At 44.5% G+C, this 17317-nt stretch overlaps 1 protein-coding gene across 4 annotated transcripts in view; it reads left to right on the top strand.

Annotated features, from left to right (window-relative positions):
• ZZEF1 (zinc finger ZZ-type and EF-hand domain containing 1) overlaps positions 1 to 17317 on the top strand; it is a 101311-nt gene that overhangs the window by 21174 nt on the left and 62820 nt on the right. For 3 of the 4 annotated variants that reach the window (XM_025461944.3, XM_025461943.3, XM_049110057.1), the window contains exons 4-11: positions 621 to 792; positions 1958 to 2157; positions 3495 to 3705; positions 7393 to 7509; positions 8625 to 8803; positions 10233 to 10331; positions 14755 to 14846; positions 15213 to 15361. In XM_025461944.3, coding sequence (XP_025317729.1) covers positions 621 to 792; positions 1958 to 2157; positions 3495 to 3705; positions 7393 to 7509; positions 8625 to 8803; positions 10233 to 10331; positions 14755 to 14846; positions 15213 to 15361 — 1219 coding nt within the window. Of the gene's footprint in view, positions 1 to 620; positions 793 to 1957; positions 2158 to 3494; positions 3706 to 7392; positions 7510 to 8624; positions 8804 to 10232; positions 10332 to 14754; positions 14847 to 15212; positions 15362 to 17317 lie in introns of those variants that run through there. The other variant, XM_025461945.3, reaches the window with a different exon arrangement.

Here is a 17317-nt window from a genome sequence, read left to right as displayed (position 1 = left end):
GAAAGTACAGCAGAAAATATCATAAGCAGAGTCAAAAGCTGAATGATATTCTAGGGAACAAAAATACATTTTGTAACATGTTGCAACAGCCTGGATTTTTTACTAACTCTGATCTTGGACACTTACTTAACTCTCTGTGCCTTCGTTTCCTCATCTCTGAACTGAATTAGTACCTAGAAAAAATATGGAAAAGTGCCTGGCTCACAGTAAACATCCCCTGTATGTACATGTGTATATGCGTCCTATAGCATACAAACTGGTAAGAAAGCTTGTGACCCAGCAGAATGTAGATGAGGATAGGACTGAACTGCTCTCAGAAACACAAAAGGTTTATAAAATCTCACACGTAATTAAAGAAATATAAATTTAAACTGAAAGATACCATTTTCTTCCCTGTTGTGGTTTTGCAAATACATCATTAAGTATTTTACCACAGAGGTCCTGGAGCAACCCTTGGCCAATATCTGCTTTATATGGGTTCTTGGGAAGGCGATTTTTAAGGAATACTTATTTTTCCAGGGCCAAAATACCAAGCATATTTATGTTAGATATTTTAAATGATCCTTTTTTTCCCCTTTGTGAAAGAGATGTCATGTGATAGAATTTGATTTTCCCTGTAGAAAGTCCTGGAGATCTAACCAGAAGCCCAGAGATGGATAAACTCAAGTCAGTAGCAAAGTGCTACGCTTACATAGAAACATCCTCCAACCCTGCAGACATCGACAAGATGACAAATGGAGAAACATCATCATACTGGCAATCAGATGGCAGTGCTCGCTCACACTGGATTCGGTGGGTGGTGTAACACCAGTTGAGAGTCCAAGAAAATTACCCTCTTGCTTTCTCTTGTCTCATTAATGCATTAAATTATTTTCTAAATTTTAGAATACTTTCTACTTAACTGCTTGATTTTTTTCTTATTGTGACTATTTGTGAAAATGCATTAAGAATAAAGTAAAGGAAAAAAAAATAAAGGGAGAGACGCCTGGATGGCTCAACAGTCTGAGCACTGCCGGACCGGTGGTTGAGCATCTGCCTTTGGCTCAGGGCGTGACCCAGGGTCCAGGATGGAGTCCCACATCAGGCTCCTTGTGGGGAGTCTGCTTCTCCCTCTGCCTGTGTCTCTGCCTCTCTCTCTCTCTCTCTCTCTGTGTCTCTTATGAATAAATAAATAAAATCTTAAAAAAAAAACAAGAATAAAGGGAATTATATGAAATCATGCTACCTGGTTCATGTATTCATAAACATGGATAATTCCTCTACTTGGTATTTTAAGGTAGAAAATAGTGTTTGACTAGTATTTTATAATACTGATTTCAAATCTTTTTCACTACTTTTTCAGAAAAATTAATATCACAAGGGGCAAATACTTTTCTTATCTCAGATGTGATTTTACCTTTTAAGATCCTTTCCATGCTTTTAAAAAATCTGTATGCAGCTGTCTTGGCCAGTTTGGCAGATGAGTAGGGAATGGGATGACCAGGAACCCTGGGGTAGAATTGATGGCAGTAAACTGGTATTTATAGAAGTTTTGAAGCTGCCATCTAAATTGTCACCTGTCTCTTCGGAGAATGGGCTAATTTCGGTTGGTGAAAATAGAAATAATTATCTTGTTTTCTCATAGAGAGTATATATGACCTTTGGCCATCTAATTTATAGATGAGGGAATATATTCAGTTCTCGAGGTTTAGAATTTACTTTTTGCCAGGTAAAGTGATTTTTTTAGGATGTTCATATTGTACTTGCTTGCCTGTACTGATAGCTTAAAAGGGAATGTGAGGTTAATCTTGAATGGAAAGAAATTTTACAGACATGACATAAGCAGAAGCTCATAAGGACTTTGAAACTCATAACATTTCAGGTTGGTTGGTTTTAGGATCATGGAGATGGGACCTGTGAATGTGGCCCATGACAACCTGTATAAACATTTGTAGTCTGTGCTCCCTATGTTTTCCAGCTTAAAGATGAAGCCAGATGTTGTGCTTAGGCACTTGTCCATTGCTGTGGCTGCCACTGACCAGAGCTACATGCCGCAGCAGGTGACGGTCGCTGTGGGCAGAAGTGCCAGCGATCTTCAGGATGTCCGCGATGTGCACATTCCCAGCAATGTCACTGGCTATGTGACACTTCTGGAGAACGCCAACATTAGTCAGCTGTGTGAGTCAGCCCAGATGCTTGTCCTTCTATTAAGGGGACTGGATGGCAGGTGGTGGGGAGGAGGTTGATCAGTGGGAAGACCTCTAAAGTGGAGAAACCGTCAGATTTCCTTGGGAGGTTGATTTGCTTCTCGTGATGCACATGGGAGTAGCCATTATTTCACTTTTATGGTGTTGTAGAGGGTTATAGAAGCCTTTTTTAATTAAAAGTATTTTATTCTTGTTTCCTTATTAAAAAAATATGGATTAACAGAAATTATTCAAAATCTCATTACCTAGGGATTGTCACTGTGAATATGTTAGTATGGATCCTTCCAGAACCTTTCTTATGTGTGTGTGGTTTACACACATGCACATGTTTTAGGATAAAACATAGGGTTAAGTACATGAATTTACAAGAATGGTGATATTCTTTCTGTGCTGTCGTTTAATTTTTTTAGCACATTGTCAGACCATGTGTTCTTGCACACCTTTATTTAGTGATGTAAGAATTTGTCTTTATTTTAACCAGCCCTTTATTCTGGGACATTCAGTTTGTTTCCATTTTTATACAATTATAACTTTGCTTCACACCTGGCATTTTGGAAATAATCACAATTCTGTGATTTCTTTCCAGGCTTTTTGCATTCAGGGAGCCGGGATGCTTCATGTTTTGTCTCATTTCTCCTAAGCTTTCCTGGGCCAAAAGAAGTGTTCTTACTTTGCTCAGAGGAACTGAGGCCTAGGGAGGTAGAGTCTTTGTGTCTCATCCCTGGGCAAAGCAGTAGTTAAACTCCTGGAGTAGACGCTTGCTGTCTCACACTGTGCTGCTCCCTTCTCTCAGTTGTGTGCTTTTGAACTTGTCACCTCCTCCTCTCCAACCCAAATAAGAAATTGTGACAGCTCTTAAAAGTGAGTCATGCCTGTGTCATCTATTTGGACTTGATTATTAAAAATAAATTCTCACAACTGCTGTGAGCCAGCTATTGTTTAAATCAAAATTTCAGAACACTATCAAAAATTCTAGACATTTTCTTCCTGTGTATTTAATTGGGATTTAAAAAGTGATCTTTGTGTTAATTTTCAAGATGCATCAATTCCTAAGAAACTTTGTGATGGAAAGGTTTAAGCCACCCTTACACTTACATGTTATTCTTAGGACTCCTAATTTTGGTGATGCTTATCTGACAAACTTATATGCTAGCTCCATTGTACACATTATTTATTTCTTGCTTCAAAGTATATTTCAGAATTTTCTTTTCAAAATGTGAATTACTATTTTGCTTTTAGTTGGGAGCCTAGCCTTTGCTGAACTGAAGAAGTTAATCCAACACTGAATTTGTCGTTTGCGCTTGACAGATGTCCAGATTAACATAAAACGTTGTCTTAGCGATGGATGTGACACTAGAATTCATGGTCTGAGGGCTGTTGGCTTTCAGAGAGTTAAGAAGTCTGGGGTCTCCGTGTCAGATGCTTCTGCAATCTGGTACTGGTCTCTGCTGACCTCTCTGGTGACGGCGTCCATGGAGACCAACCCTGCCTTCGTCCAGACAGTGCTGCACAACACGCAGTAAGTCCCCCTCTGCGCCTGACCCTGAGACTCTGTGGCTTAGCCCTGGGCACCTGGGTGTGTCTTGTCTGCTTTCAGCTCCCGTTTTGGGATGGGGGTCACAGGCGCCGTTCTGTTCCTCACCCATGGGGCAGGTTGCTCACATTCATGGAGCACTTTGTATCAGATACAGCACCTTCAGATGCTGTGCATTATTTACCTACTCACATTGTGAAACATGTAAAACTTACTCCTGTGTCACCGATGAGGGTCCTGTGACGCTCCCCAAGGCGTGTCACCGGGCAGGGTTGCACTCCTGGGAATCACGCCTTGGAACTCAAGGTTGAGTGAGAATCTTTTCACTAATGAGGGAGATCTTCTCAAAGATACTAAACAATTTATTTTTAAATGTAGAGAGCACTTTTGAAAATAAAAATTAAGAAAGTAAAAGTAAGTTAAAATGAAGTAAAAAATTAAAACTTCATTAAATTTAAATTTAAAAAAATTAAACATTAAAAATCTAAAGAAACCCCCCAAAACCTTTTAGGGCAAAAAGCCACAGTGGTAACAGCCAAGACAAAAAGTAGTGACATGTAACCTTAAAAGCAAGGAAGTACTCGTGTTATATTTAAGTTCAGTCCCTGAGAGAGAGATTGCTGATAGGGTTCCCTGGATGTCCTGTGAGAATGTTTGTGGTTGCTGTTAAGTGAACCTTTTCCTGTGGGCAGGCCACATATGGAGACCCATATTTGTCCATACTCCTCTGTCATGCTTCCTGTTTAAAATTGTTTTAAACACATCGATTAGAAACTTGGAGAAATATTGCCAGTACAGTACAAACAGCTTTTATTTCCTTCTGAGCCACTTGAGAATGGTCTGCAAACCTGGTGCCCAGTCGTCCCTGAGTATACAAGTGTGTGTTTCCTGCCAGCAGGGAATGTTCTCTGCCCCTGTCTAGCTCAGGAAGTTCATGGGATGCACAGTGCTGTCATCTAGGCCTCAGGTCCCCTTTGGGTCTCTCACATTGTCCCAGGAATGACCTGTGTAGCAAAAGGACCCAGGCCACACTTTGTGTTTCGTTGTCATGTCTCCTTAGTCTCCTTCCGTGTGGACCAGTTCCTCAGTCTTTCCTCTATGTTAAGACTTTGAGGTTAATGAAAATTATTTCTAGGAGTGTTGTTCAGTTTTGGTTTATCTGATGTTTCATAATGATTAAATTTAGGTTTTATGTCATTAGCAGGAGTATCACAGAAAGAGGATGTGTTCTCATTGCATGTCCCGTCAGGTGACCCACAACGTTAGAGTGTCCTCTGCTAGTTCTGCTCATATTAACTTTGACACCTTGAAGGAAGTGGAGTCTGCCAGATTTTTCCATTGTAAAGGGATTTTTTTTTGTCTTGGTATAGTAAGTATTTTGTGAGGATGTGCTTTGAGACTGTAAATGTCCCATTCTTCCTCAAACTTTATATGGGTGTGGACTCATGGTTTCCTGTGGGTTACATCACAGTGTTGATGTCTAGAGTGGCCCAGATTTGGCCAGTGGGAACCCCATTAGCCTGGTTCACGTGTCCTTTTGACATGTCCTCAGCAGCTTGGAACGCTTCCTTACTTTCTACAACAATAGAGTATCGCAGGCCTGTCTTGAATGCTCCCTGTGTTAGTCCCGGAATCAACCATTGTTTCTGAGGAGTCATTATCCCTTTTAGTGGAGAATGATATTTAGGAATGAAACACATGGAGCTCATTGCAGGTGGGGTATTGCATATCTCAGGCCCTCTCAGTGGACCCCATGAGGAAGTACGTGTTGTACATACGTAATATGCACATGTGTGTAATATGCACATTGTGTACGTTACATACATTTACAGCCATATTCATTTCTGTGTCTTTGGTGCTGGAGTTTGCAGCGATACTCGGTCCTGATCCAGCACCAGTGTTCATTCTAGTTTTCTCTCTGTAATTGCACCTCCCTTCTCTGATGATGAGAAAACTGCTGCCCACCCCCCTTACCACATTTACTTATTTAATTAGTCCTAATCAACGTAAGCAGTGTTCCATCTCCCATGCCCTCACCTGGACACTCTCCTCACCCGACTCCTGCTCCAGCACCATTGGCAGGGCTTCTGCAGGGCTGTCCTTGTGCACATGCTCTGCTGAATCCCCTGGATCCCCTGGCCTGGCACCAGGCCGCTCTTCTGGGTTTGCAGTGGCCCTGGTGGGCCATCCCGTGTGCAGATCCTCTCTCACGGTGCTCAGCACCCCATCAGGGGCCACCATGCTGCCATGCCCTCCCACCCAAACACACAAGTGCCTGCCTTATGGACTGAGCTTTCAGGAAGGGGAAGAAGGAGAGCTCTCTACCTTATTTTTGTGAAGATAGGTTGTTGAGGAATGGATATATATAAAGTTTGTATATCTAAACAGTTGTAATTGTTAATCTGCAATTATGTTTTTACTCCTCATGTTTAAGTATCGGTGATCTAAAGCTACTGTAGAATTTTTTGAAAAATTTTCAGTGAGGAAAAATAAAAAAATTATGAAACAAAATTGTTTACTTGTCTTAGTAGAAATAGATCTGGTCAATCACTGCATGCTCATGTGCAGTGCTGAACTCGCAGAGCAGCTGCATTTGGTGTGGCTGCTGTCCTGCATGGCTCCTTGTAGGGCAAGGGAAGAATGAGAGCAGAGGGAGGCTGACACAGTATTGGCTTTATCTTAGTGTCTCTGTCTTGAAATAGAAATAAATTGTTCGAGGGATTCTCATTATTGTTACCATATAATTGACTGTCAGTTGTAGAACTTTGAGTTATTTTTTGTATGCCTTTAAGTTGTTCACAGTGGACTCACTCACCCAGCACACTTGCTGGCATAAAGGAGGACCCTGTGATTTTTGGTTGCATAAATCTGTTTGATGGCTGCTAGTCTGGAGGAGGTAAAACTTCAGAAAGATTAACGTAAGAGGAGACGAAAGAAGAGAAACACTGAAGCAGACATTAAAGCAGAAAGGTGGGCAGCCCCGGTGGCCCAGCAGTTTAGCGCCGCCTTCAGCCTGGGGTGTGATCCTGGAGACCCAGGATCGAGTTCCACATCAGGCTTCCTGCATGGAGCCTGCTTCTCCCTCTGTCTGTGTCTCTGTCTCTCTGTCTCTTTCTCTCTCTCTGTGTTGTGAATAAATAAATAAAATCTTAAAAAAAAAAAAAAAAGGCAGAAAGGCCAAGAAACACAGGCAAGAATAGAAACTGTGACAGGTGCTCATATGTTTAGGGGGAAAGAAAATTCCTGGCATGTCTTTAGATGCTATCGATCTTACAATCTTATGTATAAATAATCTTCTTACTGGGCCACAACCTGCTCTGCCCCTGCGGGGTCACATATCTGAAGAACTTTGGGGTTTTCTGTAGAGTTTGTGTGTCTTTGCCCACCCTACATGAAATGAGGACTTGTTCTCAAAGAGTGGGATGAGTCTTCGTGGAGGGAAATGGAACTCTTAAAAGAAAGAATAAATAAGAAAGAAGGAAGCTCCATGAAGTTACTTGGCACCATGACTCCTAGGGGAAAAGCTGGCTTGATGTTGTGTGCCAAGTTCTCTGTGGGAACACTTTGTGAGGGATTAATCCCAACAGGTGCCTAACAATTTGGTTTTCATCAAATATTATGAAATTACCTTTTTGCCTGGATTTGTTCTGATTTTCCATCTCACAATTGCAGGAAGGCACTACAGCACATGCCTCCACTTTCCCTCTCACCAGGATCTACAGATGTCTCAACTTTCCTGTCTCCCAACGTTCTAGAAGAGGTGGACAGCTTCCTCATAAGGATAACTAGGTAAAGTCCAGGTAGATGGGACTGAGGCTTATAAGGGTAGATGGTCTGTATGCTTGTTAAGTCTTTTTTTTATTTTTTTTTATTTTTTAGTGCTTTAAATATCAATGCTAAAAATGGCTCATTTTTAGTGACTGAAGAGAAAGTGAAATCATAGTTTAGCCCTCTAAGCTCCATGATCTAGCGACACCACCTGATCTCAGGGGGTGGGGATGGAGGTGGGGGTGCCTCTGATGCAGCCAGAACAGGTGTCTCAGAGTCCCCAGAGCAGAGGCTCTCCACCTGCTTGGAGCCCCAGCCCATGGCCTCACCCGGCACCTGCTGCCTCTGCGTAGGTGCTCACACCGCTCATCTGTGGGCCCAGGCAAGGCTCCTTAGTGGCTTGACAGGCAGTGCTTGCTGTCCTCTGTCCTGTTTCCACCTGGCCCTGAGGAAACTGTGTCAGAGTGCCGACAGTTTGAAAAGTTGCAGTGTAACGGGTTTAAAAAGACAGGCATGTGTTGGAGCACACCTGAGGTAAGTTGTTGGTACTTGGGGGAATGAGCTCTTGACATCTGGCTAGTAGTCTGGCTAGTAATCGTTCTTTGTAGCAGAGGCTTTTTATGTAGCAGCTTTTTTTTTTTTTAATTTATTTTATTTATTTATGATAGTCACATAGAGAGAGAGAGAGAGAGGCAGAGACATAGGCAGAGGGAGAAGCAGGCTCCATGCACCGGCAGCCTGACGTGGGATTCGATCCCGGGTCTCCAGGATCACGCCCTGGGCCAAAGGCAGGTGCCAAACCGCTGCGCCACCCAGGGATCCCTGTAGCAGCTTTTTTATTGTGGTTTATTTGTTGTTTGGTTGATACAGTCTGACTTGTTAAAATTGATATTGTTAGTATTATTTAATAGTTATAGAGTAAGGGCACAGAGGTAAGGATTGAATTTCCTTGTCCTATGGGTTGATTTAGTTTTTCTTTAGGTTATCTTGTGGATTTTGAGAAAGTATGTCTGATGAACACAGAGAAAGCATGTCTTATGTGATTTTACTGATGCTGGTCAGTGATGTGGGATTTGGGCTGCCTGGATTTTCTCATGATTTTAAGAAGTGAAAAGTTTTTTGCTCTTTGTTTATAGCTGCTGTTCAACTCCAGAGGTGGAGCTGACTCTTCTGGCCTTTGCACTAGCAAGAGGAAGTGTTGCCAAAGTGCTGAGCTGTCTGTGTACCATTGCTGACCACCTGGACACACGCTATGATGCCTCGTCCCTCATCTCCTCCATGGCATCAGTCAGGCAGACCCTGCTCCTTAAATACGGTAAACGAGTAAGGCGTGCTGGACCAGCTGCAAACCCATCACTAACCTGGCATCCTCTTATATCCTCCATGATTCCGGGATGACATAGCCTCTCCTACATGGGGAGGGCAAGAAGAAGAGGGTATGGGCTCATTGATGGCAGCATCAGAAGAGGGCCTGAGTGTCCCCGGGGTTGTACTCTTGGGATTTACTGGCCTGATCACTTAGGCTTAGTGGCCGTTTGATCACAGCCATCCTGGAGGAGGTGCAGGTGTGTCTCTGTGTAGACCAATAGGTTTGGGAAGCTGGAGTACCTTCCATCTCAGGGAGGGAGGGATCCTGGTCTTAGACTTGCACCCCTCTGCCATCCCTCTGAGAGCTGCCTGCCTGCCACCGCTTTGCCCACCAGGGCTCAGCAAAGAGTCCACCTTAGTGCTTTCCTGCTGACCAGGATGGGCCTTCCTAACCTTTCTCAGTGAATGTGGGAGGAACAGCTTATTCACTGTCTCGGCCTCTAGTGCTAAAGATTCTGTCCACAAAGTCCAGTATCGGATCCCATCCTGTTCAGTTAGAGCGGCAGACAGTGCTGTCTCTGCCATGATATTTGTACCTTTGCCTTAGTACAACTTAATAATTTATTTTATGTTTAATAATTACGGTCATACTGTTGATGTCTGGTAAATCCAATTTTCCCCCTAAATTTGAAGAGGTCATTTTATTGTGGGGTTAAGGGGCCTGTAGCAAGCACAGCTGGATGGCAAGGGTATGTAGTGTTTGGAAAATACTCTCCAGGAAAGTTATCGATTCAGATGAGCAGTTACTTGGGCTGGGAGCACTGGATAGGGGAGTGATGCATGCAGGAATGTTTGTTATTGGCAGTGTCCTAGTTCTGGATTGGGTTCTAGGTTAATGGGTATTCATCATAGTCTTAACACAAAAGGGAAAGGAAGAAAAGCTTTCAGGTCATCGTAGCAAATGGTACTTTTAAAAATTCTTAAAACTTTCAAAATTTGCCTGCAGGTATATTAAAGGAACAACACCCAAGACCCTAAGATATTATTTATATATTTAAATGCAATTATAATAAAATTAATTATTGTCTCCAAAACACCATTTTAGGAATCCCTCTCCCAAACTGTGAATCTGTGGTATGAATCTGTATCTTATGATGTGCTTTGTTTCAGAATAGTAGTTATTCTAGAGACCTCTTCTTGGAATTACATAGGGATGTAGAGCTCTGCGTGGTCTGTTTGAGGAAGGCATGGAAAAACGGTGCCAGCTTTTGTCTAGTATAGCTTCTCTGTTTTAGCTGTTACATGAGTGCATTTGCAGTCAGCAGTGTGGGGGCCACCTGTGCTCCACTTCCACTGGCATGCCTGCTAGCTTTTATTTTTTTACAAACTAGCACCACCTTCAACCTCTCGTTTCAACCTCTATTTTCTTCGATCAGGTAAACCTCTTCAGCTGACCCTTCAGGCCTGTGATGTTAAAGGGAAAGAAGAGAAATCAGGGCCCGAAAACCTCCTTGTCGAGCCGTGGACAAGAGATGGTGAGTGGTGGGTCTGTCCATGTTTGGTGAGCAGGAGAGGCCGCAGTGTGTCCTCTGGCTGTGGGGACCGTGGGCTGGGCCTTGGGCTGCTCAAGACATGTAGGCTGCGCACCAGGTTGGCCTTCATGAGGCAGTGGTTCTATAACCATCTGTGCCTTCTGTAGGGCAGCCGGCTATCCCGCTTGGTGTCAGTCACTTGTAATGGCTTGCATATACTTGAGCCCTCCGTTTTTGAAAAGCGAGGACTCTTCCTTTTGGAATCTAAAAAGTCACCATTTTTAAAAATTGATTGTTTTTAAAGATTTTATTTTTTTTATTCATGAGAGGCACAGAGAGAGGGGCAGAGACACAGGCAGAGGGAGAAGCAGGCTCCCTGTGGGGAGCCCAGTGAGGGACTTGATCCCAGGACCTCAGGGTCATGCCCTGAGCTGAAGGCAGACGCTCAACTGCTGAGCCCCCCAGACATCCCAAAGTCACCATTTTTAAATTCAGATGATTTTTATATTGTGTTGTCCTAAAGCATTAAAAACCTCAGCAGGTCCGAAGCATATTGCTGAAAAGATAGTTAAGGGGAAGGGTCTATCTCAGTATGGCTCACCTGGATCTGGAATGTCTGGAAGAAAGCCTCCGTCCTCACTTGGTACCAACACAGAGCTGCGGAGGCTCTCTCTCACGTGGTGTGGGCCCTTTGCCTTGTCCCAGGGTGTCGGTGAGGCTCTCCTCATCCGTCTTGTTGGCCAACTGGCTCACTTCCTGCGTGAGCCCCCGTAGAGTCAGTGGATTGTTGGGAACATGGCTAATTCAGCCCAGGAAGGGGAATGTGCTGGCAGCCATCAAACACTGGCACGAATTGCCCTCCTGCTTTGAATTTGCTTTCTCCTGAGCCTTCCTCATGGCCACCTGCATTCTTGGCGGTCACCTCTCCTCTGTCCTGTCCCCTGTGTGCTTCTGCTAAGGCACCTCCTCTCCCTGGTGGACTTTACAGGCCACAGACCCTTGCTGCGGTCCTCTCTGTGCTGCGCAGCCTCTGCAAGGACATTTCCTTCACTTGCTAAGGGCCACACAGGCTGCTCACTCTCCCACCACCACAGTGGGCTCTTGTCCTCCCTCCCCGACCCAGGACAGGCAAGACCACTCTGCCAAAGGCTCTGCATTTTTCTTCACTCTCTGGAGAGTCAGGAGTTTTGTCTCCAGAGCATAGAAGACAGAACCTTCTCATAACCTATAGGTGGATTTGTCTTGTACTCTCATCATTATCCACTGAAAAGTCTCTGTTTTATTTTATCTTTTTATTTTACTTTTATTACTATTTTTTTTCTTTTTTTAAAAGATTTTATTTACTTATTCATGAAAGACACAGAGAGAGAAAGGCAGAGATGTAGGCAGAGGGAGAAGCAGGCTCCAGGCAGGGAGCCCGATGTGGGACTTGACCCTGAGACCATGGATCACACCCTGAGCCAGGGGCAGGTGCTCAACCACTGAGCCACCCAGGCGTCCCTTTTATTACCATTTCAAATCATGTCCCATCTATTCTTCTTTTATTTAAGACTTTTCTTTAGAGCAGTTTTAGTTTATAGCAAAATTGGAGGAAGGCACATAGCATTCCTGTATAACCCCTTCCCCCATGCACCGCCTCCCCCATGAGGAGCGTCACTCCAGAGGGAGGCATTTTCTTACTGAGGATGGGCTTATGTCAACATGTTATAATCACTCAAAGTCCATAGGTAACCTTAGGATCCACTTTTCTTTCTTTTTCTTTTTATTCTTTTTTTTAAGATTTATTTATTTATGTATTTGAGAGAGAGGATGTTAGGTGGAGGGGCAGAGAGGGAGAAGCCAACTCTGCACTGAGCAGAGAGCCTGACTCAGGGCTTGATCTCACAACCCTGAGATCACGACTTGAGCCAAATCCAAGGTCGATGCCCAAATGATTGTGCCCACCAGGCACCCCCTTTAGGGTCCACTCTTGATGTTGTATGTTCTGGGAGGTTAAACAAATGTATAGTGACATGTAGCCATCATTATAATACCACACAGTATTTTCAGCATCTTAAAAAACGGTATATGGATTTATAACACTAGTCAAAGTCCAAAAGGACTGCACGTTTTTTTGTAGAATGAGAGTTGAGTACTGTGTTACTCTCCCTGTGACTCTTCTGCCCACCACCCCTCCCTCCTTTCCACTTCCCTCCTGTGGATGGATCTTGTAAAATAGTTGTAGTTGGTGGGCTGGTAATTTTGGTTATGTTTCTTACAAGTACACAGGTGGGATGTGTGTGAGCCTTGGTTTCCCCTGGTCGCTCACTCCATGCCATCACGGTCTGTGTCTTGTAACTCTAGGTTTGGGTCTCTGTTGCTTACTACAGAAAGTGAGTCTGGGGAGATAGGTCAGGTAGGGGAAGGTCCTTGCGGCCAGAACAGCTGAGTCTTGAGTGATTTCTTTCTTCCTTTATGGGGAAAGAGGCTCTTTTCCCTGGTACACTTTAGGCTTCCCAAATACACAAAGTGCCACTCTGGACAAGTGCCTTTTGCCGCCCAGAGTGCCAGAACCCCCACACTGACCCTCCGAACGGCCTACTTTCCTGTCCCGTATTCTAAAGGACTACCAGGTGTTATCGACGGAACGAAGGGGTAGATTTGTGAAATATTTTAAATCTGTGATTTGTTATTTATTTACTGTCATTTTAAGAAAAGAAATTGGGTGAGTAGGGGAATGGTATCAAAACAGAGGGAGCTGTCTCAGGGATTGAGCATCTGCCTTCAGCTCAGGGCGTGATCTCGGGGTCCTGGGATTGAGTCCCACATTAGGCTCCCCACAGGGAACCTGCTTCTCCCTCTGCCTGTGTTCTCTGCCTCTCTCTGTGTCTCCCATGAATAAATAATAAAGTCTTTTAAAAAAACGGAGCCGTAGGACATCACATGAGCTGTTTTTTTTTTGTTTTGTTTTGTTTTTTTTTAACCAAGGAAAGGAAGAACAAAGTTTTATTTATTCACCTTTTAGGCTTTACTGATGTATTTGTTTTAGGCTTTGGAAGAAACCTTTCGATGTGTGTTTGGTGGCAATGCCATTTAAAAAGTGTCTGATTCTTTCAATGTAGTTACCGCTTCAGCTCCTTTGAGACAGATGGCCAGTGCGGGTGGTCAGTTAATGGAGGCTTTGAACACACAGCAGAGCAGCTCACAGATTAGGGTTACTGGAAGTGAGTTGTGTGGGTTTCTTACTGTGTGGCTTCCTCACTTACCACGTAGTTACTGTTCCACAGAACTAGGTCCTGCCCTAGCTGCTTCTCTCTCTGAATGAGACTGTGCTCCTTTGGGTTTAACTTTCTTAGTTTTGGTGACACTTTTGCATATTGTCTCATGGCGATTCAACTTCAAACATTTTTGTCTATTGAATTTAGTGTAATGAAGGAAGCAGCATGAGGTGGGTTTAATCTTTGGGTCTTGAGCAGGCAGAGTGGTTGACGGTGAGTTCATGGTTCCTGATTGAGTGGTTGGTGCTGATGTGGGCATGTGTGTGCATTTTATCATTTACAGATGTTTGAAAGAGAAAGACAGCCTTGGGTCTGGTAACAGACCTTTTTGTGGATTATTAAAGGATAATAGCAACAAAAGAGGTAAACCATGACTCATACAAATCTAAAGTGGATGGTTACACTGTTTATCTCATTAATGAGTGAGAGACCAGGGAGGTGTTATGCACAGTTCAAAGGAGAATTCGTAAAACACGTACAGACAGTAAGAAGCCACAGGGACCTGCAAGTAGGTGCAGCATTGATCAGTCTTCATGAAGCAGCAGCAGGTACCTTTCCACAGAACATCGTCTTTATTTCTGCAGACAGAACCGTCAGCACAACTGTCTTTATTCTACGGTTTATGGAGTTGAGTAGCTCACAAACCATGAACGGTGGAGGGAGTGCAAAGAGTGTGCTCAACAGAACCCCTGGCCAGCGTTTCTGCCTGTGTCAAAGTCTTGCACAGTCTTTCCTTGCCAGAGTGTTCCTGAAGTTCCGTCATCCCTGCGTTGTCCTCTAGACCCACGTGCCTTTAACCTGGTCAAGCATCAGGCAGGTTTAGGAATGGCATGGAAAGACGACTGGTGGTCCTATCTTTTGCGTGTTTGAATTCAAGTCACAATCTGTATAAAGTTGATATCTCTTTATTGCTACCTCAGAGCAGGGCTGCCAGTGTGGTTGGGAAGCTTGTGTGCTGAGGAGGCCGTGCCTGGCCACAGGCTGTTAGGTGGGGTTGGCAGTGAGCTCGCACCTATATAGAGGGGAGCTCTCTTCCTGAGTTTTATGAAAATACCAGGTAGACTAGTTTTACCCCCCACCCACTACCCCCCGGTGTGTATTCTCCCGTTAGTTCTTAGGGTCATGACAAGCGAGTCAGTCGTCCTCACTTCAGTGTCTTCCTTTTGCAGGGTTTCTTACAGAGACGGGAAAGACCAGAGCAAGTACCATTTTTTCTGCAGGAACTGAATCTGCCTTCCAAGTTACACAGATCAGGATTATGGTAATTCTCACGCTATCCTTTTTAAGCAATGTTACTGCTATTTTTAAACATAGAGTCACGTTTCCAAGTCCCTGTCACTGGATTTTCACCTCTCACTGAGTGATTATCCCGTGCCAGGACTGTAGCGGAGCACCGGGCACAGAGATGAGTAGATTTTTGTCTGGGAATGTGTGAGTATGAGGATTGAGAAAGATAAGGGCTCTCTTCTTAGGAAGCAGCTTTTTAATTTTTTCCAGGACTTAATGTATTCAAAATATCATTTTGAGTTTCCCTTTAAGCCATTTGAATTTAACCATGTTATTTGGAAACAAACAGCCACAGGATTTTTGTACCTTCCATGTATTTGAGCTAGATCTCTGTTTCTAGGTTCGACGTGGTGGCATCGGTGCCCAATGTGGGTTGGTGTTTGCCTATAACTCATCTTCTGAAAAATTTCATGCCGAAGAACACTTCAAAAGGTTTGAAAAATATGACAAGTGGAAGCTTCAGGAATTCAGGCAATTTGTAAAGAGCAGGTAAGGAACAGAATAAAAATCTTTGTAGTTAATAAGGCCATATGTGTTTTCTTATTGGCAAAATATGCTTTCATGTCTTTGTGGAAGAGCTGCTCCTGGATATCCCCAGTGGTCATGAACATTCATTGCTTTCTAGCAGTATCTGTGAAAACATGTTGTAATTTGCTTGTAGATTCTTAACTTGGTCCCTTCTATAACCAGGCATATGCATCTCCAGAATGGCTGGGTACTGATGCGTGCCTACACTGTCATGAGTGTTACCTAGTCACTGGGAAGCTTACTGATACTCCAACCATCCCCCTCCTAATCATGCTTTTATTGGAGATACTTTTAATCACCGACTCTGCCCTGAGCCTGATGCTGGGTGCAAAAGAGATGCAGTGAACACGTCGGCACAGTCCCTGCTCTGTGTTGCTCACTGTCAGCTCACAGTGTCAGCACTGGGCAGGAGGGGTGGGGGCTCTGGGAGGAAAGACCCTGGAGGGAGTGTTGTTTGTAGAAAGAGCTACAAAGGACGATGTACCGTGGAACCGCCACAGGAAGAAGTGAAAGGAGAGATCCTGAGCAAAGAGCAGAGCAGACTTGAGAACTCGGGTGAAGTACGGTGAGCTCAGGGACTTGCAAATATCAGAAGTGTACTGTGAGGTGGAGAGTGGCGGGACAGGAGCTAGAGGGCCAGAAGGCAGCCTGGGTCAAGGCTTGGGCTTGATCCTCTAAGCAAGGATAGGGGGCTAGCATGGGGGGAAGAATAAGGAGACCAGATGTGTGCCTTACCAGTACTGTTCTGGGTCACACTGCATGTAGTGTGTGGCCAGGGGAGAGCCAGCATGGAAGCTGGATGGAGTAGGAGGGGGCAGCCAGAGGCAGGGGTCACCTCACCAGAGCAGCACTGTCAGTGATGGGGAGGTGGTGGCCCAGTGAGAGACCACCAGAAGGTGACTGAGTGTAGAGCAGAGGAGTAAGGATGCCGCAGGCACCGGGAGAGCCAGGGACTTAGGACTAGGCAGGTGAGGCCACTGGGAGTGTTCTTCTCTATAGAAAATGACTTGGGAAAACAGTCTTTGGGGAAGCTGATGAGCTCTGTGTTGGTTCTGTTGAACTTGAGGTCTCAGCAGACTTTGAGGTACTTGGCAGCTCATTGGACATGTGCGTTGGAGCTGGGAAGAGGTATGAAAGGTACCAACAGGAGAGACATTTAAAGGATGATTTAAGTGAGTTAGATGATTCTGGAAGAGTATGTGGCCTGGGAGAGAAGAGAGACCCTATAGCTCAGCATGCTGACAGGCAGCAGGGAGGCCCCTGTGTGTCATCGCAAAGCCAAGGGCAGTGATGCTAAAGGAAGAGAGTGGGCAGCAGTATCACATGCTACCCAGGCTCAGGTGGATAAAGTCTGCAAGTGGACCTGCCCAGTTCAGCCCAGAGGTCATTGGTGAGCCTCGGGCAGCCTTGCCCCCCTCATTCCTAGCAGTGAGTTAACAGAGCTGAGCCCTAGACTTGTCTTGGGTGATGGGGTGCTAAACTACCAGAGGCCCTTAACTGTCATCCAGAACTGTGTTGCCAAGCTTGGGTGTGTGTACGCGTCCCCAAGGACTGTGTTCAACATGGATCCTGATTGGTAGTTCTGGGTGGAGACTCTGGTAAGAAGCTCTTGGGTGATGGCGTTCCCCACCCGTGGACCACACTTTGAATAGCATGGATCTAGAACAACTCTCTCTGTCTGCTGGACTTGGTTTGGTGGCATTCCTGACAGATGGTTGCTCAGCCTCTGGAATCCCCTTCCTGCTGGAGAACTCACTGCCCTTCAGCGGTTACATTATGTTCAGTTGATCACTACTGTTAATTCTAGGCCTCTAACTGAACTTGAACAAGTCCCCTTCCTCCTAAAATCTTCCTCCCCACCATATATGTATATGATTTTTCAAAAGGTACCCCCCCTTTTTTTGATGATGATAACTA

This window comes from Canis lupus, chromosome 5 (assembly GCF_003254725.2).
Source record: "Canis lupus dingo isolate Sandy chromosome 5, ASM325472v2, whole genome shotgun sequence".
Taxonomy (NCBI): Eukaryota; Metazoa; Chordata; class Mammalia; order Carnivora; family Canidae; genus Canis; species Canis lupus.
This window is presented reverse-complemented; position numbering and strand designations above follow the sequence as displayed.